Here is a 24524-nt window from a genome sequence, read left to right as displayed (position 1 = left end):
CAAGTGATGTCAATTTCCGAGTTATTGCCATTTTATGTACATTATACAGTGTTTAAGCTTTCCACCATAACCATCTCGTCTGGTCTGCCTGGCCATGATCATTTCAAATTCTGGTGCTCACTTGTTTTCCAAGCATCTTCAAGTGATTACTTCATCAATCAAATGCTTTGTACTTCGTAACCACAGCCGTTTCGGGGGGCTGCACTTGCTATGATCAAATGAAACGATTGATTGATCGATTGGTCGTGCTTGTCACTTCGTACGGCTGCTGCAACTATGAAGTACGAAGCATGATGTATCTATTTCTCACTTTGTACCAATCCACTGGAGTCAAGGTCGCCTGTGCTGCATTGGTGGCACCTTTGACTTCGAACCCCACTGATGCAACGCCTCTCTGGACTGCTTTGGGCCATTTTGAACGTCCTGAACTAGTCAGTCGTTGCCAATTTGATCTATTGCTGATCCTGGGCCATTGGCCTTTTACCTCCAGCCGACTTCGGCGGATCCTCTTGTAGGAAGGAAGAAATACAATGATGGTAATCTTATCAGCAACAGACCCCATCGATAATCTCCAACAAGTACACAGGCCTTGAGAAGCAAACAATCACACGGACGGCGACATGGAGGAAGGAATTTCGGAACGTATCTTGGTTATGAGTGGGAGGAGGAACCAAACAAAGAAGGTCACCACTCCAAGGAGGGTTCAAACTACAAAGGTACTTTGAAGGTCATACATCCAACCACGCAATACGAAGTACTTCTCACTACGAGTAGTCTGCCAGCTTGGCCGCACCTTATTACTGCGTACATTTTCCTATGCGCTAGGATATGCATCATTGATATCTCCTAGCTCGTGATGAATACTACATTAATTAATGTATGCACTTCGTAGCGTAGCGTAAAGCAGCCAACGCATGTTGTCGGCATTGGCTTAAAATCAAGAATCATCCGCTGCCTGATGAAGTTGCACCCCAGCAAACCTGTTAGAAGCAAACCGGCCCAGACCCAGGTCGGACCTCAGAAGTGGCCTCAGCTTCAGAACATGGACTCTCCGCCCGCCGTAATGTGTCGGTTATGCTGCTCATCTTCTACTTCGTACAGACTCTGTACTTGCACCTACACTACAGGCGAGCCGCCATTGAGGGATCGATCCTGGACGCCAACATGACCGACTCCTGCAGGCTTCCTGTCGATCGCTGCGTTTGTTTGCCGCCATTTTAATAGCGATCTTGCCCTGTGGGTCGACGAAGGGACCTGGCAACCTCCAGGATTGGCTACGCGCCTCCTGACTTCGGGACCTTCAGGGCCTGTATTAATTCCTGACCGGCATCTAATCCTAATGCAGACGCCTCTGCGTTAGGGAAACGGCCTGGTTTCAGCTGATATAATTTCAGCGTTTTATTATCAATCATATTCTTTCAGTGGAAAAACCAAGCTGATGGTCCCAGAGCTGAATTGTTGTGCTGCCGCTTTTTTTATTGTTATTCTCCATGTTCTGACTCGTCTTCTCAAGTTCTGCTGTCTCCCACACTTGGGCCTGCACATGGGTTAAATTCATCTAGCGATTCTTAGTAACAAAAAGAATAAGAAGGAGAAAAAAAGTAAAGAAAAGACGGGAAGAAGAAAGTTTCTCGCTGCCTGGAGACAGACATCATCACCTCTTGCTGGGCTGTAAGATGCTTCTTGCCTGTCACCGCGTCTCGTACGAGGCCGCCAGCCGAATCACAGCGAAGGTCTGCGGTCACCCACCCATCCTCGTTGATGTTTGCTTCTTTCACACTTCCAACATTCGGTTCCCCCTCGTCACACTCTGTCACCTCTGTTCCAATTTCTAGTTCGCTGCGGCCCATTTGGCTAGCCCGGTTGAGGAGACAAACTTTGGCCAGGCCAGCCCAGAAACGCGACCACGTGTGACAGGACCTGGGTTGACAGGCTCCACAGTCAGCCAAATCTCCAATCACAACGAGAGGGACTTGTAAGAAGTAAATGCCAGCATCGCCAGTAATAACGAAGGACGGAGGCACTGTGACCTGTCCCACGTTTCCCGAGGTCACGGAGAGGAGAGTTGATGGCGTAGTTGTATTGCACAGTGTAATATTTGGGGACAAAAATTGATTTGGTATTAGTATTAATCTGATTGATGTTGTCTCAAAACGACGTCGGAGAAATTCAACAAACAACGTGCTCCAGGTTCCAAAGCGCAACAAGGCCTACGAAGTACGCTCTCTGAGAGAACAGCCGGGCAGGTACCTGGCCAGCCGACACGACCAGCCGGGGCACTCAAGTAGTGAAACTGGAGACTTATTTTTCCCCCGTTCTTCTGGAACACCTTCCGAACGTCAGGTCTTGTTCGGATAGTGCGGAGTCGAGGCGTTTCTTGGCGCTGAGCGCCACCAGGGCGGCTGTCCTCAAAAATATCGTGGAATGGGCGCTCTTCACGCGTCCTTGGCCCTGGTATCCCAGCCCTCTGATCCCCCATGTCCTTCAGTTCGGGTGGTCAAGAACGCTAGCCTTGGCCCGGCCACTTGGTATTGATCAATATTCTGAGCGAGTTCCGGACGGTATCATAGGGGCCTCCTTCTGAAGCTCTTCAACAAAGTGTACATAGTATGTGTGGTTGCTCCAAGGGTCTCCCCAGGGTTGAGCTCATTGGGTGTCCATTCCAGAGGAAGTGTCTGGTCTCCTTTCCTTATGCTGGATATGTGTGTAAACACTCCTTGGATGGGATCGCAAGAGAGAAGGGATGTACACAGGTACACGGTTGCCATTTCCAGAGGGAGCAGATAAGCTCAATTGTTCACTAACCCAACCAAGACTGTCTGCCATTCCACCCTCCTTACATATCGACTTCACAGTACAAGTACTTGTACAAAGCGTGGTGCCTTTCCAGCTAACTGCCGAGATCAAGTCCCCATGAGAAAAAAAAATGCCAGAGGAACGCACTTCGTAGAAAGGAAGCTTACCGTCTTGTCTCGTCGCGGAGAATTTTTCTTTTTCTAAACTATGAAGTGGTAGCCAGTCATGGACCATCTAGCAATGTGACGCTGCCAGTTCCCGCGATCAGCCACCAACATCCTGAGTCAATCGTTTTCGTCCTCACCCTATCATTGATCGAACCAAGACAGAGTGGGTTCTGAAGATGCTGCCAAGAGGAGGCCCACACCTCCAAACTGCGGTCGGTCGTCGAGGAGAACATTCGGCGTCTGACATTTTGATAGATGAAATTTGGGATTAATTAATAAGTCCACGATATTCCCACACTGACGTCCCATGCCGCGTTTTTAATCTAACGCCTGCAGTACAAGCTCCGGCACATTGGTTAATTACACTTTGATTCCGACGTATCTGGTTGATGGGTGCCGTTTTCCCTCGTAAGTGGCGCTTTTTCTTCTCAAGCCGTCCTCGGTTACGGAGATGGTACAGAAAGTGTGCAGGCTTCGACCGCTCATTTCTTCCGAGAAGTTCCCCATCAAAGGAGCACTTTTGCGCGGAGCTACTTCGCAGGCAGGACCACCACTACGTATGCTAAAATTGGGTTTCTCTGCCGCGTTCTGGAACAAAGCGAAGAAAACCGAAGGCGGGCCAATAGTACCTTTGATAGATGCCCAACTCTAGTCCCCCTAAGGCCGCCATGGCTCCAGTGGACGTGCGTGTCAGAGGGTTTGACAGGAATTCAAATTCTGGGAGTCAACTTTGAAACCACGCGCCGCAAAGAGATGAGTGGGCAAACGATCGTCCCCACGATCAGCGACAATGCAAATGACTTCGTACATGCAATGTATATCATGCTACGAAGCAGTTCGTGCAATTTCAAACAACATCGTCATCTGCCTTCCAGAACCGGAAGGGAATATGCAGAGCGCAGCGATATCCGTGCCGTACCAGTTGGGCCGCAAAATAAGCCCAGGCACCAGGCAAAGTTTCAACTATGGGACGTAAATGGACTGGCACAGACGAGCATCAGGGCGGGATTTCCGTCGCCTGGCGTCCCAAAACCAAGCAAAGCCTTCGGGGGCTCATGACTTCACACATGCTCCAGGCGGTGTTGTTTTGTTATTGTATACCATCTGTTTCCGTCCGGGCCAAGGAATGTCCGAGACGGCAGGTTGTCGACTGACAAGGCTATCCTAGCAAAAATAAGGAAAAAAATAAAGGAATGACTCTTCCAAGCCGATGAGGTCACTATTGAGCCCTCCACACAACGTCCAGACTCGTCATTTGGGTACCAAACCCAAATTGAAAGTCCTCAAAAGCGGGTCCATTTGGATACTAAACTAGCACGGGCATTCCTTCGTGTTAAAGTTGTTTCCTAGTTTCTCCGCACAGTTTTCCTCGGCTCTCGTCGATGAAATCTTACCACTGGATTTCTCCATGGCAGCTTCCATCGAGGGTCTGTAAGCCACAGGGTCCGGCGATGGGTCATCAGCACCATGATGGTCAGATATCTGGGGAAGCCAGCCAAAAGACCCTGATAGATACAAGGTGCGAAGTACCTCGGTACTTCATACTAATTGGTCACAGGCAAGCCAGAGCACCTGGCGCAACCACCACTAAGTACTTCATCCCAGGTTACTTCGTTTATTGACGTCCCGAGAATCGGAAAGTGGAGGATGAGGGCTCTACTTCATAGGAAGTACTTTATACTAAGGAGAGGAACACACCTCCCGCAACTTGAAGCGGCAAGAAATGGAAGTCAGAGGTATAAGTACCAGATAAATCGTTTGTACTGATTTGATCCCAATGGGTGAAGATCTGGGTCCCTGTCAAGAACGTGGTGAAGGGATTGATACTCTTCGAAGCAAACTAGCGTACGCATACTGAGCAGCGTACTAGTGGACGCCATTTCCACCATGCCCGAGTACCTCCGCATTTCCCCATTCCCTGGCAATGGTAGCCAATGAGTTCCTACATTTCGTAATCTACGCAGGCAGTCCGCCGCGCCGAATCTTAGTGTCAGCCCCCTAGCATGGCACAGTGGCTTGCGGACAGGCAGCGAAAAGCATGCGAAACATGAGCAGAAAGTGGAGAGATTTACCTGCAAATTGAATGCAAGAAGAGCTAATATTTTGCACGACCGTCGGTCCACCGCTCGAAGGTGGGGTACGTGTACTTAGTATCTTCGATACCTTGCCAGTTCTTACCAATGAATGGAGCGGGGACGTGTACGAGGTACTTCGACAACTGATGTTGGAGGAGCTAGGATTGGAATGTGTATCCCGTACCTTCCCGATGATTGGATCCTAATCTACGAAGTACATAGTGTTACTTCGCAAAGAGATCAAGCACTTCCTTGACTTGACTGGAAGGAAGCCAATTGCTGCTGCCTCTGTGTGTGCCGTTACCTTGGGTCAATCAAGATCGGGAACCTTTTTAGTGGGATCCACCCTTGCAAGCTCGCCGACCTAATGGATCCTAATACCACTTCGTGTTTTCCTTCGTCCTTGGTAAACACACCTCACTGGGATGGCAGTATTTAGCCTCAAAATCTTCCCGATCGCAGCGTCGTGTAGTTGTCCACAAGGGGCGGGTAGAGATAGCACTACTTGGGACGGAGACAGGACCATGGCTCCCTTGAGTGGCACTTCTGTGGTCGATAAGTGCCTCTACTTCGTAGCTCTTTATCGACGAGGTGCTAGATGCGGATTTCGTAGTTTAGATTACTTCGTAAACGACGAAGGAAACCATGTCAAGGTTGGTTCTGACATCGATCTCTCCGTGCACAGACCGTTGGCAACTGTGCAGTGCAGACCTAATGTCTCTAGAATCCGACATCTTCATCCTAGCGTGCCCCCACTGTCTGGATCCAATTATTAGGAGAACCAACCGAGCCGCACAGTCCTAGACCTAACAGAGGCACATCATGCGAAGGAGCGTGCGCACTTCCAAGAGCCAAGTATGTGTAGATTATACTCTCTGGGGAACCGAGGCCAAGAAGGCTCGGCATCGAGCATGGCGATCAAAGGCATTCCAGATGCCCGCCGGCGAAATACGAAGCAGAGGGTGGAGGTTTAAATTGCAACGGAGGTGGCGTCAGGACGACGTTCGCTGTTAGTGTCACTACGAAGTTGACTACACTACGCCCTAACTCGCCGCGGTCTGGCCCAAGGGACCACCCGTTATTTACCTAGTGTATAGGGTCCGCAACGGGACTATCCTGGTGCTGGAGTAGACTGGTGCGAGAAGTCAGAAGGGATGAACCCTGCCTTGGAGTCGAGGTCGAAATCCCAGGCATGCTTACAAAGTACGCTACTTCATATGATCCCCAGAATGAGACCGAAGCATAAATTTGCTTGTTCCTACGTACGTACTACAAGTGTATTTTTGGAGCTTGGATCGACGCAAACATGGCAGATCAAATACATCTAGCGTCACAATGTTACACTTCGCTCTGCGCATGGGGCATCAACCCACACGAAGAATCGGTCACTTGAGCGGCAGGTCTACCAGATGTGAAGGACGTGAGTACATTATGTATGCGCCCCTTTGCCGAACAGTTTGCATATCATTATCCATCGCCTGGGCGTTCTAATGAACCCCTGCAGCCGACAGCAAGGGGTTTGGCGTTCGCCTGCGCACGCAATGCGTGAGATAGAGTAGCCGACTGAGCCTTTGGTCCGCAGACTTCAACGCTTCCGCTGCAGGATGAATTCCAATCCACTTCGGCAAGAAGACTTTTTCGATGGCAAGGGCGTAACGTCCGCGGATAGGCTCGGTTGAAAATCGACCGAGGGGGGGAAAGCAAGACTAGAACCCTGATCCCTACCCGGGGCCATGATCAGCAGCTCTCAAGCTTGCAAGTCGTAGGCAACTTTCTGGTTCCATCGGAAACACTTTCGTAGATCAGTCATTTCTGGACTCATGTACCCAAATTTATTGGCCTGTGCATTCAAATTCGTTTTGTTGTTGTTTTTTTTTTTTTTTTTTTTTTTTTTTTTTTTTCGCTTCCCTTTTGCGCATGTTGTTCAATACTACCTTCGGATAATCCGGGTTATTGACTGAAACGACATCATCTATTGATCAATTGGTGTCTTGAAGGAGATTTTTTTCTTTATGCGACGCGCTAGAAAGGGGAAGAGATGCGTGAATGGAGTAATTCCTACCATTAATTTCCCTAATACACCATCCATGCAGTGAGAAGCGAGGGAGGGGGGAAGGGGGAGGGGGGTGCACCAGTGACATGGAACCGGGTGGCTTAGGGTTGGGGGTGAAGGGGGCTTCGACCGGCTCTTTGATGGATGGTGAATGGGGGTGGTGTGGTGCCTTAAGGAATCAATGCGATTGGGGAGGTTTCCCCAGTCCAGCTACATTGGGCTTGCAGCTTCGCCCGCTCATCTCGGCGGCGGCAGAAACTATAGTTTATGGAGTACATGGTTGTTGAAGTAAGTCAATTCTGTCTTCTGTCATCTTCAAAACTTGCAGTATGTAGATTAAGAGGGGGATCGACCACACCAGCCTCCTATCCCGAGACGTAGAGCCCCCGACGCCATCTGAACCTGAAGAGATCAATTGGCTTAGTCTCCTCTAAGTAGTGACCGGCGTGCGACGCCACCGAGCTGAGAGTTGAGGGCAGTTTGCACTATACACATTACTGAAAATACCAATAGACGGAAAGTGGATCTGGGACCGCTGCCAGTGGGCGTTCTAGAAGGGCGTTGGTACCACCGCCGCCAGTCGTTGATTGACCAGATCGTAAATGTTGGCACCTGGGTTAGTACAAGCACGACACTTCGTCCGGGCAAGACGAAACGAAAATGGTGTCTACTCCGTCATGGTGGCTTTTGACAATCTCGCGATGTCTTAGATCACGACAAGCCTGGTGTAGATCGCGATTAAAACGTGGAGGTGTCCAGGCTTTTGCAGAACACAGGCCAATCCAAGGACGAGGTCACTCGTAGCCCTTCCAGGATGAGACCGTGTTCTGGTAAATACTTGACCTCTCATTTGATCACATCCATTCTCTTCCCCCCCCCCCCCCCCCCCCCCGGAAAAAAGGGAAAACCGGCGTACTGGGTCTCATCGATCAATATCAATCAATCGTAGTTGCAAGCCCGAACGCCAAGGCTCCATGGCCTCATCGATGCTCATCCTTATCAACGCTTAAGATGGCATCTTCGGAGCAAGGTACCAGTCAGTTTTGCCAAAGCAAGCCAGTCAGGCAAATATCAAGTTGGAGAAGAGCCGGAGCAAGCCTGGCCAGTTGGTCTTAATGCAATGGTGTTATAGCTCGAGATCTAATTTTGCCCAAGTGGCATGGAATGAACCGCTGAGGGATACATCCTCCACTAAACCATGCCATAGTGTAGCTTAAAATAAGCTCTCCAGGTCTAAGTGACAGCGATTCTCTCCACTAAACGGGACGTCAACAGCCATTGGAGTAGCGCATGCAAGTATACTTGGCATGTGGATTTGTGGAGGCTCCAGGGATTGAAGAACGACTGAGTACTTGTAATATTGCTGCATGGATATTGACGTGGTTGTTATGGGCCAGAGGACGAAGCTCGGGAGGGCCTGCGGGTAAAGGAGGGGCACACGCGGCTGGGAAGAAAAACAGAACGTTGAGCAGTTCTGATTTGACGAAATCAAACAATATCCCAACCCTCACGCATCGAGACAATGTCTCGACCTAAGGCCGAGGTATTGGCTGCCACCTTCCCCAAACACTCGGAGACCACGAAGTAGGATAGACGATCCCGTCGTGGCGCACGCAAGATGAGGGCGCTGCAGATAGAATTTTCAAAGGGGTATTAGGGGATTTTCCAGCTTTGAAGGCCTCCAAGGCTCCAATCGATATCTCCCTACTTCTCATGTGTCCAGACCCCAGCGTTTGGACCCGTCAATTTATGACTTGTGGGCTTCACGCAAGTGCTAGGGAGAGAACAAGGACTGGGTCCCGAATTGACTCGCCTCCTGGCCACTTGATAGGAAGGATGGCGCCCCGGTCAAGGGCCACAACCCCTTGCTAGTGTCTTTGAGGCGGAGGATGGAAAAGATCATTGGACCCAATGGAAAGGATTGCGTTCAACCCCTGTAACACCGACAGCATGGCCCGGGACTGGATGGACAATAACGCCTTCTCTAGTTCGTACCTCGTAGATACGAGGGTTTAGCTTCCTTGTAAACTGCGGAGTACTTGTGATCTGGCGAATTGCAGACACTTTGTAGCTTCTTTGTACTTCGTACTGTCAGTGTACGAAGTAGGGGTACCGAGGAAATAGTGAAATGGTACCTGTGTACTTCGTACTTTGAGCTGCCAGGATCCCGAGGGCCAACTCAATGTGCCAGGCTGTCCAATCTGTTTGTTACCTGCCTGCCAGCGACTCTGTACAAAGTACTTTGCAGTGTTGCAGTGCCTGGCAGGGAAGGCGCAGAATTCTAGTATTGGGAGATGAAGCATTGGTGTACGAAGTACTTCGTTCTTTGTATGTTTCTTGCTCTCAAGCGGCGCCATGCGATGCGTCTGATGTCTCGATTCTGGTGGCTTGAATTACGCCACCAACCGGCTTCCTGGGAACGCGGAAAGGGGGTGGAGATGGCAGAGGAACAATGAAGAGGTGGAGCCGACATCAATTGATGCCGATGGCTCGCAGTGGATGAAGAATGACAACAGTATTTGATGGAACTTGTGTGGAGAATCGACTCAATTGATCCCTTGTCCGTTAATTACTTTTCGCAGCTCAGCTCAGTGGTTTGCGGGCGCTCGCTGGCATGAAAAGTCCCCGGGCGGACACATGGAACGATAAGCACTGATCCTTGACCAAGTGTTTAAACTACTTTGTACCAAGCACCATGTTCCAGCAACCAGCAAAGCAATTATCATCTTCACTTCAAGCACACAGGGTGGCACTACTGAATATGTCTGTAGGTGGAGGCCCTACGACAGTAACAACCAACACCGCGTAATCGGGTTTGATGATTTGATGGGGCACGTATTGTTACAAGTCCGTTGCCAGCGTCATTGAATTGGCCGTTTCTGTGCTTTTCCCATGCGTGCATCCAGTCCCGACCGCCTGGCACCGGGCTGTCGGAAGAACATCAAGGATCATTTATCGTCGAGAGGTTTCAGCAGCCTGCTAGCGCACACCCCATCGATCGTAAACTAATAATGTAAACAGACATCTCTACTTCGTACTCATTGACCTGTACTCCGTATACCTGAAACCCCTTCCCCTCTTTTGTTACTCTGCACAAAGTCCAGCACCGGCGGCTTGAGGAAGTCCAGCACCGGCGGCTTGAGGGCGAGGCCGAGAAATGGTTTCGCGAACTCTTTGGGAATGTTCTCACCGGCGTCGCCTCGTAAATACTACATGTTTCATTTTACAATTTACGATGCCTCGACGAGGGATCAATTGGGCCTCTCCACTCTCTCCACTCCCTCGTAATACACTAGAGCTGCTTGTAAGATTTACCGCATCCCAAGGCCATGGGAGCTGGGTTGGCAATGCTAAGCCAGAAAGAGCCTGCTCTTAACAAATCTGACCGCAACTATGAGGCCAATGCTTCAGCCGCGCTGGACGTGTAAATCTGATATCTGACAGAAATCCTCCACTGCACAGTCTAGCGGAGCCGAAAAGTCCGTCTCTGCTCCCTCATAGGGGGAACAAGATACCCGATGCTACGACAGCTCCTGTACGAGCATGGGGCGAACAGAGTGAGGGGGAAATAATAGGTCCTCACGGGCCAGAGGGTGTCTTCAACTTGACCCGGTGCCTTGGACTGGACTCGCAAGGGGCGCCCTAAGATCTATCCCCCCTCCATCCCTCATTACCCTTCATCTCGGAATTATTAGTGCGCAATCCTAGGGTACTACACTATAGGACAATGTAGTGTGGTAGTATTGTAGTAGCCGGGCGTCGTGTAAAGGATGGCAACTTGGCCAGAGTCCAGACTGCCTATTCACTATTAGTACGAAGCATTGTTACCTGTATGGAACCCTCTTCCCTGAAATCGACTGGACCAGATATGACTGGTCTGGACAGACAGAGTCAAGTCTCTGACATGGCTTGGATTGTTTAGGGGATGGTAAGCGAGTATCATATTCACTTCTTGCTTGGCGTTTTCTATCACATATCATGAGCCACTATAATTCCAGCCAAACAGGGCCCCTAACTAGCGGCTTTGCGAGTACGAAGCACGATCTGATGCTTGCAATGGTGCATTAAATGGCGCTCCCCGAAAGCAACGTTGAAGCTTTGAACTTTTGGAGAACACCGTACGCGTAGCGAGCAGCCCTTTTCGCCAAAGTTCGCAACACACGATGTGGCAAGACAGAGAAAAGTGTCTCACCGGACTGTAGAATGTCTGCGAGCATCACACTACTCCCGACTTGGGATATTTTCTGCTCCCCACACACAAGACGCAGATCAACCACGACCAAGTACTTCGTGGTATTACTACAATCTTGCGAATTTACACGGGTCCGAGGAAGCGGTGAGGGAGAACGGCAGTTCCCGCGATGAGAGAGCAACGCAAAAAAAAAAAAAAAAAAAAAAAAAAAAAAAAAATACCACTTTTGCAGGAATATTTCCCTACTTCGTATGAAGGAAGGATGGAGATCTTGTTTCTGGGTCTTTGGGATGAAGAACGTCTTGGTCACCGCCATATTATGCATGACTAGCGCGGGAGGGGAAATTGCCAGCCTGTCTGCGAACCCAGCAATGCGACGTCCTACCGCCTGGCTCATGCACAGAGACGTGAGATCAATGCCCGATTTCCTCGAGTCCATAATCGGCATTACCAGGAAGTCGGTGACGGTTAGTTTTGGAAAGACGAGCGCATTGTACGAAGTAAGCGAAGTAATCGTCATGTTAGCATTGTTGCGACCGTTGCATGGTGATCATCATGATCATCCCCATCCACGCCCTGTACCAAGTCGTCATTGATTTCCATTCTGTTCCCCAGGTCCAGCCTCATAGACTCTAGTGTAGTGGTGGGAAAAAGCAAATGAGAAGTGCGGAGTAACTTGTTTCGCCGAGTTCTCTAACGGAGAAAGGAAAAAAAAAAAATGAACCCAAGCCGACTCCGCTGCTTCAGAGTTCGTCGACCACGAAATGGGAAGTCTAGGCTCTTGCTCTTTTGAGTGTTAGCCGTCGGGATGGCCTGGCCTGTCGCAGATTCGATGTTACTCGTGTCGCTCGTACCGTCCCTCCCGTTCCCTTCCCTTTCTTTTTCCCCCTTCTCCCTTTTTCTCCCTTGCCTTCCCTTGTTCAGACCAGGGGCAGGCGGCTACAGCGGATACTAGGGAATGCTGGCTTGATCTTTGACTTGGATAGTTTGATTAGCTCGAACGCCTTGTTTCTTCAGCAAGAGAGGGGGGAAGCAGATCTGGTTCGAGATGGAGGGGGGGCTGAGAACCGGTGGGCTGGTGCGAACCCGCTAAGACCAGGCTAGGAGCTGGGCAAAGTTGGTCAGTGGCCAGGCCAGACCGGGCGTGGGTGTGGATGTGGATGGGTCTTGTCCGGAAGGGTCAATTTGATGATGTCTGATACAACATTGAAGTATTGCAAAGTATTGCTACGAGGTGCTTCTTACGAAGTAGTTCGTACGACGAGCTCCGCCTTGGATTCCAGCAACCAGCGCCAACCCGGGCCAAAGTCCACGTGTTGCAAGATAGTGTCAGTGCCACCGCCACCACCACAACCGGGCCAGGCCAGGCCAGCATTCCCATTTGACAGCAACCCGCCCCACGCGATTTGACAGATCTCGAAATTGATGGCTGCCCGCTCCCCGGCCTGGCTCATCACTGGTTGCTCACTGGCCGTTGGTCAGTCATGGAAAGGCCCGGCCCTTCAGTCCCTTCTGTCTTGACGTCGTAGTGCGCTCCACAACCTGAGCAGTCCACCAACTAGGCACGACGAGGTACTCCGAGAACCCACTCGCGATCACCCGCTTTGAATCACCGCCCAGGTTCTTGCACAAGCTTCCTTGTCCATACAACTTCTCCAAGTCTGGATGAATGGACATCTCTCGGGGTTTCTCCACCTCTTACCCATGCCTCGCCCGCATCCGCTCGTACGAACCAAGCCAAATAGCGGGCACGCGCACCCTTCTTGTTCCCTCTCAGTCCGGGATAAGATGAAAGAGTAGGGGGGACAGCCCTGGAACATCCCAGGCCTTGTTGGGTGGTTTGGTTCGATTTTGGTGACGGTGCCCCCCACATCATTTCAGTCCCCTTGCAATACTTGGCTGCACCCACCATGCAGCCAGCCTGCAAATCTCCACCCTTCTGTCGCGAGAACGAGGCTGTCACCGCCAAACGCGTGAAGATCAGGTCGCTCCAATGACCCGGCCCGGCAAGCACAGCAGCACTGCTAAAGACAGCACAGCACCCTAGATTTTACCACGTTTTCTCACGCCCGAGCAAAAGTGAAGCGATTTGGGGGCAAGGCCGAGAGGTTCACCAACCCTTGACGACATACCGTCAAAAGATCCCGGCAACCATCGCCAGGCAGTGGTCATGAGCAGCCAGGCCAGGCAATACTAACAGCCGCTAGAATGCGGTTCCATGGGTTCGTGGTGGCCAACCCCCTGGCTCCCAAGGTTCGACGCAAGGTTCGCTTTCGCTTCCGCCTCCCCTCGTCTCGCATACAACATGTGCACGCACGTCCACATTCGCCTTTCGCATCCACTGCGGAAGAATGTGCAATTTTTCCCATTCCCTCTGCGAGAACAAGGAGCATCTTTTGCCCCGCTCCATCGCGTCATGTAGCAGCCCCGGCTTTACTTCGCATTGGATGTTTACCGAATGTGCGGATGACCCGCCTGCGAGACATCATTGCTATCCATTGTTTTCTCGTAAGAGGTCACGACGTTGCGGTCCGTCCATCACGTCTCGCTACTACTCTGCTGTCATATTCCTGCCGGCCTAATGTCTATCAGGTATGGTCTTCCACTTCGTAGTTGATAAGTCGAAAAAAAAAGGACGTCCGCGCGAAGTTGCAACCACGCTACATGCGACAAGAATTATCGTATCGCTACTACCATTATATCATATTGCTCCATGGCTTCACATTATTACTCGTTCCGTTACAAGCAAGGTCCTTGGTATGTACGCATACGTTGGGCAACCATGGATCAGACTTGAGTGCGGGGGGAAAGGAAAACAAGGCTACAAGTTGCAGCGCTCTGAAGACCAGAACAAGGCGTGTCGTTAGTCTATCCAAAGGTGTCCAAAGGGTCTAGAGGAGGGGGTTTCAGTGGTGATAGCGGCATTTCCGTCTTCACCTGCGTCTAAATCTGTCTCTTGAAATTGCCGATTTGCTCGGGGGATTCGCAATTCTCGAGGTTTAGTTTACCAAGTATACCCCCTCCCTTTCTTCTGCTTCTTCTTGTTCTCCATGCCACGGGGTCAGCACGGGGGTTCCACGAGCTGCCACACATGCGCCATGCGTCGGCACATGCTGTACGACGCCGGAGAACTAGGAAATTCTTCATGCCCATCGCCCAGAGCAGCGCGACCGTCTCCCCCCAGTCCTCGCCTCACCTGCCAAACTCGTCCTTCTTCGTTTTATTTCCGTCATCGACACCTCCCTCATTTCTCCACTGCCGCTTCTCCCGCATCATCCCATCGCATTCCATGCCATCCCTTCTCTCCATCCCCCGCCATGTGGGTTAATATAAATCTCGTTAAAAAAGGTACATTGAGAATGTCGCACAAGTGGTGTTGACTCGACTACGAAGTATGCGTACAGTGAACCAGAGAACTGAGAAGGGGGGTTGAAGCCACCCCGCCCCAAAAAGGCCCATAAGCCCGTGTGTATTAATATATTCTGGTCGAATTAGGATCAGTGGGATCAGCCACTTTCCCACGTCCGATCGCACGGTTCGACGAGGGTTGCAATCGAGAAGTCACCCCCAATTAGGGAACCGGTGAGATGGGTCCAACCACCCTGGTCCCTGAACTGCCAGACCGGTTGTCCATTGGCTGTGGGGGGTGAACCGTGAACCAGTCTCCGGGTCTGCAGCATACCTGTCGAAGATTCTCTGGGTTTTGCTTGCAGAGGGGCGGACGGCCTGGCTCTCCGGGACCCTAGAATGTCCCCCAGAATGCCACCAAGGGGGCCATGCTCGTCACCTTGCCGTTCACATATGAGGATAATAACAATGCCAAACCTCGTGATAGATAATACCCTGCTGCTGGCCTTATTGTAGATTAGGCGAGAAGGGCTTGATCAAACAGTCCATCCCCATCCATGACAAAGAAGGACAGACCTCATCAAGAACATAGTAGAATCATCGCGTGTAATTGGTACAAAGTATATACACGGGAATGTGAGCGCAGGAGGATACACTCTGAAGTGTGGGAGGAAAAAAAAACCCTTCGGCTTGTCCGGTTCCATTCGACAGCAAGGTGAGAGCAAAAGGAGTACGGCATCGGGATATCAATCGAGATGAAAATCCTACTTTGCCTCGTCCCCGTCCTGCCGCGTCGCTTCTCAGAGAGGTGGAAATCAATCGTTTCCGTGGAAGCGTAGCCTCGTTCCCAGCTTCTTCTCCTGCAATAATAGCCTTGCTATAGAAGAATGGATGGCTGATCCTGTTCCTGGAGTGTAACTCGCGCACTCCATTCCGTCAAAACATCGACCGATACATGCGCCTTGGGATCATTATCACTTGCTATATATCACTCCCGAGCTATATGGCAGGCCAGTCAAGCGATCGTCCCCTCTCCGTCACAACTTTTGTTTGATTGTTTTCGGCCGGGAACCAACACAACGTGTACCTTTTTTTTTTTTTTCTTTTTTGTTTCTCCTTTCATAGTTACAGTTTGCGGTACCTCGTTTTCTACAGTTTGTATGATCTTGGAGACGGTGCCGCACGCCTGCAGCAGCAGTTTATATTGATTCCTCGTCAGATGAGACGAGTCGAGGGACGGGGTGGACCGATTCTTGCATGGCTACACAATGTTTTTGGAACCAACACACGTGTGACGGATGGTATATCTCCATTGCTCCATGTCAATTATGATAGATCTGTCCGTGTCTCCAACATGCTTAAACTGGGACCTCAGAATGTATGGAAGTAGCTGTAGCAACTTCGAACCCGGGAATCTTAATGCCTGAGCTTTCCTGCCGAACCTGGAACTGACTCGATCACGACGCGGCAGATCTCATTCCTTTAGAGAGACCCCTTGCCTGGAATATTGACGCTTTGAAGTTCCATCTGGCACAGAAACTCCACCCCTACCACGCCGGTCAGAGAGAGGAAGACCTCGATATAGAACACGACAGCCTAATATAACTTCAGACCAAGGGACGAACCTTTCCCCCTTTCGAACTTGTCGAGGTGTCAATGAGGATGTGACAAAAGACGACCCGAGCATTCCCATCTTTTCTCCTCTTGTTCCACCACGCCCCTCCAACTTCTACTGTGGGTACGAGAGAGAGAGAGTATGTGTGTGTGCATGTGTGTGCGTTGTTTGTGTGTAAGCACACTTGCGGTTCCGCCCATCTCCACACGCTCCTTACCCTCCCGCTTCCCAGGGCCAATATGATGATCCTAATGGATTTACTACGTCCTCTAGCCCGCCGGCGACGTTACTGCCGTCCTACTTGGACTACTCGAAAGGGGCAACTTATCTTACGACGTCGATGAAGAGGTTGGGACACCCGTGCTTGTCGCCGAATATTGCGCTCGACACCTTCCCGTTCAACGTTCCCCCCCAAAACAGATCGAGCCAGTGCCCCGCAACTCATCTGTCGACGGGAAGTAAAAGGTGCAAGAGGAGTGGTGCCTAAGCGGCTGGACTACCTCGTTCTTTCTCTGACAGTGCAGTCTCAGAAAACTCCCTAGTAGTTAGACGTTGAACATCCGGAGATATAGCTGAAGTGTACATCGATGCAAGTCTTCAGAGTCTTCTGAGCTAGACACATTCTCCCGAGTGGCATAGGCGGCAGCTTTGCCTGGCTTTCTTATCATCACTTCCACAGGAGAAACCAGACCTCTCCAGTCGAATCGGACGCTGGCGGCGAAGCGACTAGATGGCATTGGTGAAGCCTATTTTCTTGATCCGGGAAGCCGCTTGTCATGGGCGCCCGCTCTACAACGAAGAAAAGACCTGCAACCTTTGCGCCCGTCGGAAGATGAGTTCTAGATTCGTCCACTCGATGCGGGGAAGGACGCTGCCGTTTGCTTGCCCGTTATGGTCGCAGATTTTCGTGCTAATAGGTCCGGTATCCTGTAGATATCAAGACGGCGAGCTACACCTGTCCAACACAACCGTTTCCAATTGATGCCCACGCTGGCCGACACAGAAGAATCTCCGTCGGAAGCTGCCTAGCGGGGCCGCTGGCCTATCGATCTTCCGTCCGAAGTCTATCTTGATTTGCTCTGCAGGCTCAGATGCGTCCAGAGGTCACATAGAAAGTGCAAACTCTGCAAAACGATAATTGATGGTGTCCTCGCTCTCTATCTGTCACATCGCCAAGCAAGTAACGATATCGTGGCTCCCTACCGATTCCGATGCCCGCCTCGCACACACGCCCCTCTACCATCGTCGAACGGCCACAAAACCCGCCATGTTGATGGCTTTAGATAGGCCACGGAAACAAGCCGGGCACTTGCACGATGACCGGCCGGCCATCAGGCCTCAACCTAGAATATCAGGCCCCACCGCCTTCGCCAGTCTCACTGTGATGTGATAATGCTACAGCGTGACAACCGCACGGCTGTGCCCAGGGCAAGCCTATCACCAAATCGCCATTCTCATCTCTCTAAAAAGAGAAGAGGCAGCGGCACGTGGCGTCTTTGACCTTTCCGGGTGAGAAAACGAGAATCAGTAGAGAATGTTCCTTTTGCTTGGGCTGCTAGATGCCTAGCCACTACGGGATAAGACTAAACACGGCATTCTATTCTTTGTTACGATGGCTTCCTACCTGGTTCCTCCGTGCCTATCTATAGACGGAAAGGAGCGGTGAAAATGCGGATTCCCAGACACTCTCCTCGATATACTTAGATAGGAAAGAGGCAGAAAACCCGCCAGGGATGTAAGAAAAGAAGTGTGTATTTTTTAGGACGCTGGCATGGTGTACAACAGCGTATATGTGCGACCAACCTTCTGGACTTGAAGCATCCCACGTGTCTATTTTTCTTTTTATTTTTGGGGGGTTTTTAGTTTCTTGCGAATGAGCATCAGCCCTAGGCCAAAACAGATGCCGAGAATGCATGAAGCTGGGAAGGAAACCTGCACTTGTATGACAACGGGGCTGTAGTGCTTTTGGTTTGCTGTTGGCGTCATGTTCTGTTTGCTTCCTCTGGCTGGAAACAAAGGTCGTGTGACTCGCCGGTCGACGCTACTTCCGCTCCTCCGAGATAATGATAGGACTGTAGAAATTCCGTTTGCTACATACGTTATGTCTTTCTCTCTGCATGATACGTTCTGGATGCGAGAGCGGGAAAACGGAGGAAGAGAGTCAGAAAGAAAAAGCAAGTTGGGAAGGACAGAAAACCGAGGAAGAGCGAGGCGGACGGAAATGGGCGGTCAGAACCGCGAACTAGGGATGCATATGGCTAGCATCTTCATCACACACACACAGAGAGAGAGGGCCGGTTCTTGAGGCTGTCCGGCATTTCCGCCTTGACACGGTCCTGCGAGAAACACCACGTCAGATGTGTGGCTTGCTTCCTACTCCAAGGTTGTCCGTCTTTCTTCATGTCAAGAAGGTTTCTGCGGGATCCTGGATATTGGGAACCAGCATTTACAAGCTGAACAAAATCTAGCCACAGCGAGTCATCATCTTCGAAGGGGCGGTGAGTTCCATCATGGCACGCCTAAACCCGCTTGCACCTATTCCTGCTGCCCTTGGACACTCCTTCTTGATCGTTGATGGAAACCAGAAGTTTGTTTGTGTGTACCTGTGCGTGCGTGTACACGTTACACGCAGGAGGAGAGAAGAAAACAGAGATCTACGGATAATACAGAGTACATGCATGCTCAACTGCTGCTTTCCTTGTGTCACTCTGCGCATGTCAATCTCACGAAAAATCAAAGATCGATAGGATAATAATGATTGCTCCGTCCATGTGGAGCCGTCAGCCTCCACATTCCAATCTCCCATCACCGATGAGAATGAGGCAGTAAGATGACGGTTTTTCCGAGACCCTGCTTCAGCGAAGGCACGTCCCTCCTTCTACGAGAAGCACTAAGCTTACCCCAGACAGTGCAAGACAGGGGTCACTGATGACAGTGAGACACAGCTCGGTGAGCAAGGGTTTGAGCCGCGTCTCGCGAAGGAGGGAGGTGGTGTGAGTACACGTACGAAAGGGAACGCGAGACTCCCCTTCCATTGCCAAGACTAATAGTCGAAGGGCCTGGCAAATCCAAATAAACGTCTCTTTTCCTTCACATGCCTCAGAAAGGGAATGATGGCCCAGATCCTGGCTGAAAGTAGTCCCAGTACTTCGTACTTCGAGCAGTACCAAAAAGGTATTGGGGGTGGGTTACTCTCGCGCCCCGGCTCCGAAGAGATGTTTCTTCTGTTTCATCTCGGGATGGGAGATACGAGGGCACGTATAAGCTGCCAGAACCCTGTCCCCACTTCCACCTATCGCCACCGTTTTTATGGGTAATAAGGTAGGCAAGTAAGGCCAGGAGATCCAAGGGTTCTCTCGTCCACCGGTTGAAAAAAAAAAAAAAAAAAAAAAGGCCTCGTTGTCGATGGTGAAAAAGCTTGCTCTTACTCTCCGTCTACTTCGTACTCCGTACCCGCAGAGTGGTGAAAGTGGAGCACGGCCGAGAAACCCCTGTGAATCTCTCTGTCAAATGAATGACACCCAATATATGGAAGATATGACAGGGGGTTCGGGGACCAGCAAGGTTAATCGAGCAAGATAATTCGTACTCGTCATGATGTATTCCTGGTATCCTCCAGTTCGTGAATCATGACTCGTTACCGACAGAGAGGACCTCATTTCCGAAGCTATCTGCTCCACTCAACCTGCCACGACGGGCCCATCCCTGGCAAGTCTTCTCCGTAGGATTACCACTACTACACCCACACCTCACCTCGTTCCTTCACTTCACCGAGAGCTAATATCACGAACCAAATGCCTCCTCGCCGCTTTCGGCAATTAGGCCGCCGCTCTGCTACATTGTCGACGGGGCCCCCGAGAGTCTTCGTCGCTTGCGTCTATCTGAAATACGAATGCTGAGCTCTTGGTTGAGAGAGCCATGAGGCTGACGGGGAGAATCGGCGCGCAGGTGTTCTTCCGGCTCTGGCTCTTCTCCCTTCGCGAACACTTCCTCTCCTTCCGTGAAGACTAGGTCCCCTCTTCTCCCCAGGACCTCTTTGCCCGCCTCTTCTAGCAAAATCCCAAGAGCCAGAAGTGCTGTTTCATCCATACTCGCTTCGTTTATATTTCGACGACCAACGTAGTGCGACTCGCGCTTGCCGTGGTCGCCTAGGGCATCGTAGAAGTGGCTTGTATACGAATGGACGGCCTTCAGTAGGTCGCTGGAAGGTAGTATTCCCCGTCCGGCCTCGGGTAGGTCGTGCTCATGAGCCATATAGATATCGTAGTGCGGCCATCGATCGGGAGCTTCCTTGCGACGGAAAAGCACCTCCTCAGGTGAGAGAGTGGTGTTTTTCGTCGAGTGCCTCGCTGCGCTCAGTTCACGTACCGGCATTTCGTCCGTCCGCGTATTCCAGGCGACGTCCCGAAGGGTCGATACTCGGCCTAGCAATTAGGAAAGTTAGAAACATGTAGGTGCGTAAGGTTTAACGTGCCCGAGTTGGAGAGGAGCGACTGGCAATGTTGAACTGACCGGCAACGGCATCGTAAACAGTAGCTTGGCGCCTGCGGAGCCCTGTCATGTCCCGAAGTTCGGGTCCGGACGCTTTTCGCTCGTCTCCGGTCGGCAGCGTCGGATGCCCAGCAGCGGGCGTGTTCCCGCGAGAACTGGTGGATGCCATCGCGATGAGTTGGCTGGGCTCAGAGATATGGTGAACGCTTGCCCTCAGGCGGGGTCTCTGGGATTGGTGGCTACGTGTAATTGACAAATAAATCCGAGAAAACCATCCTGATATGGCTGGGACGCCCTCTTCATTGCTATTGAAGAAAAACACCGTAATTGCAGGTATCCGGGAGAGCCTAGATGCTTGGATGTAGAAGTGAAGTTCCTCGTGGAACCCAAATTTCGGCGAGTGATGCTTGGCAGATGATGTCATCTGTCATCACATAACACGCATGCTCCGAAACAGCCTCCGCAGGCTCCCGCGTCACGATCCAGCATCTTCATCTCACGTCGGCAGCCTGCAAAACATAAATGGGCAAATTTAACATAGGCAATTATCCAGAGCCAATGTCCCCCGAGTCTGAATACTCTTAGAATGAATGCAGGACCGTTTGTTTTCCCGCGAGGTCGGCTCGCTGAACCCTCGTGACTTTGCCAAAACCGTCACCACCGATCTTCTGCGTTCCTTTGCGCTCGCTCAAAACCATCGATTTGATGGAACTAGTGGACGTCGCGCTGGGGACGAAGAGGCCCAGGGTGAAAAGATTCATGACACCTCTATACGAGCGCATAATGGGGGTGCGAATAGTCTAGCAATCGAGAAGTTCGATGGCAAGGTGTGAGTCTGATAGGAGCTTTGTGCTGGTTTCAAAGAGACGCGTCACTAACAGTCTAATTTAGAATGGTTTCTGGAGGATCAGATGGATCGATCAAAATATGGGATCTGGAGGCCAATCCCAATCCTCACCAGCCGTGTCTTCACAGGCCTGTAGGCACTATTAGTCGCCAGCGTCCTCAGCTGTTCATGGAAGGCCACATCAGCGGAGTGACCCATCTGGACTTCCACCCTCTGAAAAAAGATCACTTCATCTCAAGTTCTTTCGACAAGTCCTTGAAGCTTTGGTCATGCACTACCTCGTCCGTCACAGCACACTACGACATCAAGGCGAAGGTCTTTGCTCATGCACCGAGCCCCATATCACCCATCGTCGCCTGCGCGACACAGGAATCGAACGTTCGCCTCGTGGATCTTAGGACCAACTCTGCTGCTAGGAGTCTCCTAGCAAGCGGTGGAGCCGTATTTTCCGTCTGCTGGAGCCCGCGCCATGAGCGCGTTCTGGCGAGTGGCCACTCCGACGGAAAAGTTCGCGTCTGGGATATCCGCCGGGCTCTCAACCCATTGGGTATGCTAGACATGGAGGATTCACTCGGTATAGTCCACCGTTTCAATCACGCCATGGCGTCTGGCTTGGGCTGGAGCTACATGCCTAAAGTACGTGAAGCGGCCGTAGCTCATGCCGACGCGGTGAACGGTCTAACTTGGACGGACGATGGAAACTACATCATCTCGGCCGGGCTCGACCGGCGTATCCGAGTTTGGAATGCCGCGACGGGTGCCAACACCCTCTCTGGATTCGGATCTACTGTCCGAAACTCCCAGTTTGCTCCCCTGCACATGATTGTTCCGCCTAGTAACCTCACTGCCGGCTGTCGTGAGCTCTTATTCTGGCCCAACGAACAGGAGATTCTGGTCTTTGATTTACACGAAGGTTATGTCGTCTCAAAGATGAGGGTGCCGGGGGCGTATACTACGTTCGAAGCTTCGCCGAAGAATAGAATTACGTGCATGGCATGGCGAGGATCCGGAGGCCGCCGCCGAATGCTAGGGCCTGAGATGGGTGGCGGAACGGCTTCCGGAGGGATATATACGTCACACGCTGACGGTCATATAAGAGTGTGGATGCCTCGAATTCACAACCCCGATGAGCTTGATGAGGGGGATGGGCTTGAAGGGGACGATGAGGAGACGAAGAAGAGGAAGCGTCAGGTCCTCGATGATGCATACAGGAGCCTGATGGGGAAGCAGATTACATTTACCTGAGGAGTTCAATTCCACTTGGAGATCTCGCATGTACAGGTTTGGGACCTGTGCGAGAATCCGTCATGTCTAAATTGGTGTTTTCTATGCTGACCCTTCACATCTATCATATTGAGCTTGTTTTGGCAGGGGAATCCCGTGTGAAGGGTCAGGGGTAGCAGAATTGTGAAGAATCCTTCCTTCTTGGCTGGAGAATGTGAATCACCGCGGTCTGTCCCAAGCGGACTCATAAGCGGCAGATGGTGTAAATGAGTGAGAAAAACAAGAAACGAAGAACAAAATTGCAAACCCGCGGTATATATCCCATACAACATTTTCAAATCATCCAGAACCCCGGCAAAACAAGGTCATGACTATCATCCGCACGTAATCCTCCTTCCAGATGCATCCTCAAGTCATATCACAGTTACATCAATACAACAAATATCAAAACGCCCTACCGCCTCTTCGACGCCTATGAACTTTTCTGCCACAAGCTAAGATAGAAGAAACCACCACAATTCTCCGCGCCTGCCTCCGCACCCGAGCAGTGATCGGCGCAATGCCACGGCGCCACGGCCTTTGTACGGGTGAGCTGGTCGCCGCAGTAGCATTGGGAGCCGAACTCGGTGCCGAAGTACCTGAAGCGCGAGCAGGAGATGGCACATTGGGAGTTGGTCATGGTGTCGCGGTCGAAGCTGGTGTTGGAGAGGGTACGGTCGGAGGCGTCCTCGAAGCAGCCGAGGTATTGGTAGCCGTCGACGGCGATGTCCGTGACTGTGGCCTCGAGATTTGGGATGGTTCCTGTGCCTGTGCCTCCACCAGTGGTTCTGACATAGGGTGGGGTGAGTTAGTTAGGCGATCATAGATGGGGCTGTACATCTCTCATGAGACGCCAAGCAAGGCCGGAACTCAGATGCTAGCTAGGCGAGGCGAAGAAAAGAGACGAGGGTTATAAAAACTCACGGCGTGGGAGTTTGAACCTGCTTAAACTTGTCCTCCAGAGAGCCAATCTTCGACCCGAACAGTCCTCCGATTAACGCAATGGCGATAAGAAGGAGCACGACTGTGGATGTGAGGACGAGTGTCGACCTCCGCATGCCCGCTATGCGTTTCTCGGGGTTTGGCGCCGCATCCTCTCCAATGTAACTGGACGTCACAGTCGTTCCCTGGTAGGATGATTGGGGATATACACCGTAGGCCTGCTTGTCTGGCATGTTGTTGTTGGGGACCACTTGAAGGCCGTCGTACTGGTTCTCTGAGTTATTCATCTCGAAGGTTGTAAAACTGTAAGACTATGGTGGAGTTCGAGTGGGAGGAAGGAAAGAAAAGTTAACGTGAGAGGAAGCAAACCGGGAAGTAAGCACGAGAATATCGGTTATGAAGTATGATTATCAAGCCTGCTTGGTTGAAAAAGGGGGAGGAGGGGTGAAGACAAGGCGATCGCCGTCAGGCCCGGAGCACACGGCATTGCCTTTGCCATTGGTGTACCGGAGCACAGCGACGTAGAAATACTCCGGGGAGTACGGACAGCAGATACTGCTAATGGGCTTGGTGTGAAAGGGAGCTTCCATGCCCCGGAAGCCCAGGGATGATCTGGACATTCTCTAGGAACACACCGAAGATCCACGGCCTTGGTACCGCTCTTTTCCTTTGAGGAGACCCGACGAACTGCGAAGGACATACTTCACGGGGTTGATTCATCGAATCCTAAACGCC

General features: G+C 51.3%; 3 protein-coding genes across 3 annotated transcripts; 1 reads left to right on the top strand and 2 right to left on the bottom strand.

The window, feature by feature from the left end:
- Window positions 1–20080: 20080 nt before the first annotated feature.
- On the bottom strand, window positions 20081–20906 carry SAPIO_CDS8635 (Membrane protein; the record flags this gene model as incomplete). Its single annotated transcript, XM_016790234.1, has 2 exons — window positions 20081–20670; window positions 20759–20906. 2 exons carry the CDS (start codon window positions 20904–20906, stop codon window positions 20081–20083), a joined length of 738 nt encoding a protein of 245 aa, XP_016640497.1.
- Window positions 20907–21327: 421 nt separating this feature from the next.
- On the top strand, window positions 21328–22829 carry SAPIO_CDS8634 (Uncharacterized protein; the record flags this gene model as incomplete). The annotated part of the gene is made up of 2 exons (XM_016790233.1): window positions 21328–21566; window positions 21629–22829. The coding sequence occupies 2 exons, from the start codon at window positions 21328–21330 to the stop codon at window positions 22827–22829; spliced, it is 1440 nt and encodes a 479-aa protein (XP_016640496.1).
- A 451-nt stretch (window positions 22830–23280) lies between these two features.
- SAPIO_CDS8633 (uncharacterized protein) lies at window positions 23281–24076 on the bottom strand (the record flags this gene model as incomplete). Its single annotated transcript, XM_016790232.1, has 2 exons — window positions 23281–23635; window positions 23772–24076. 2 exons carry the CDS (start codon window positions 24074–24076, stop codon window positions 23281–23283), a joined length of 660 nt encoding a protein of 219 aa, XP_016640495.1.
- Window positions 24077–24524: the final 448 nt, after the last annotated feature.

Source organism: Scedosporium apiospermum (genome assembly GCF_000732125.1).
Source record: "Scedosporium apiospermum strain IHEM 14462 chromosome Unknown SEQ_SAPIO_0121, whole genome shotgun sequence".
Taxonomy (NCBI): Eukaryota; Fungi; Ascomycota; class Sordariomycetes; order Microascales; family Microascaceae; genus Scedosporium; species Scedosporium apiospermum.
This window is presented reverse-complemented; position numbering and strand designations above follow the sequence as displayed.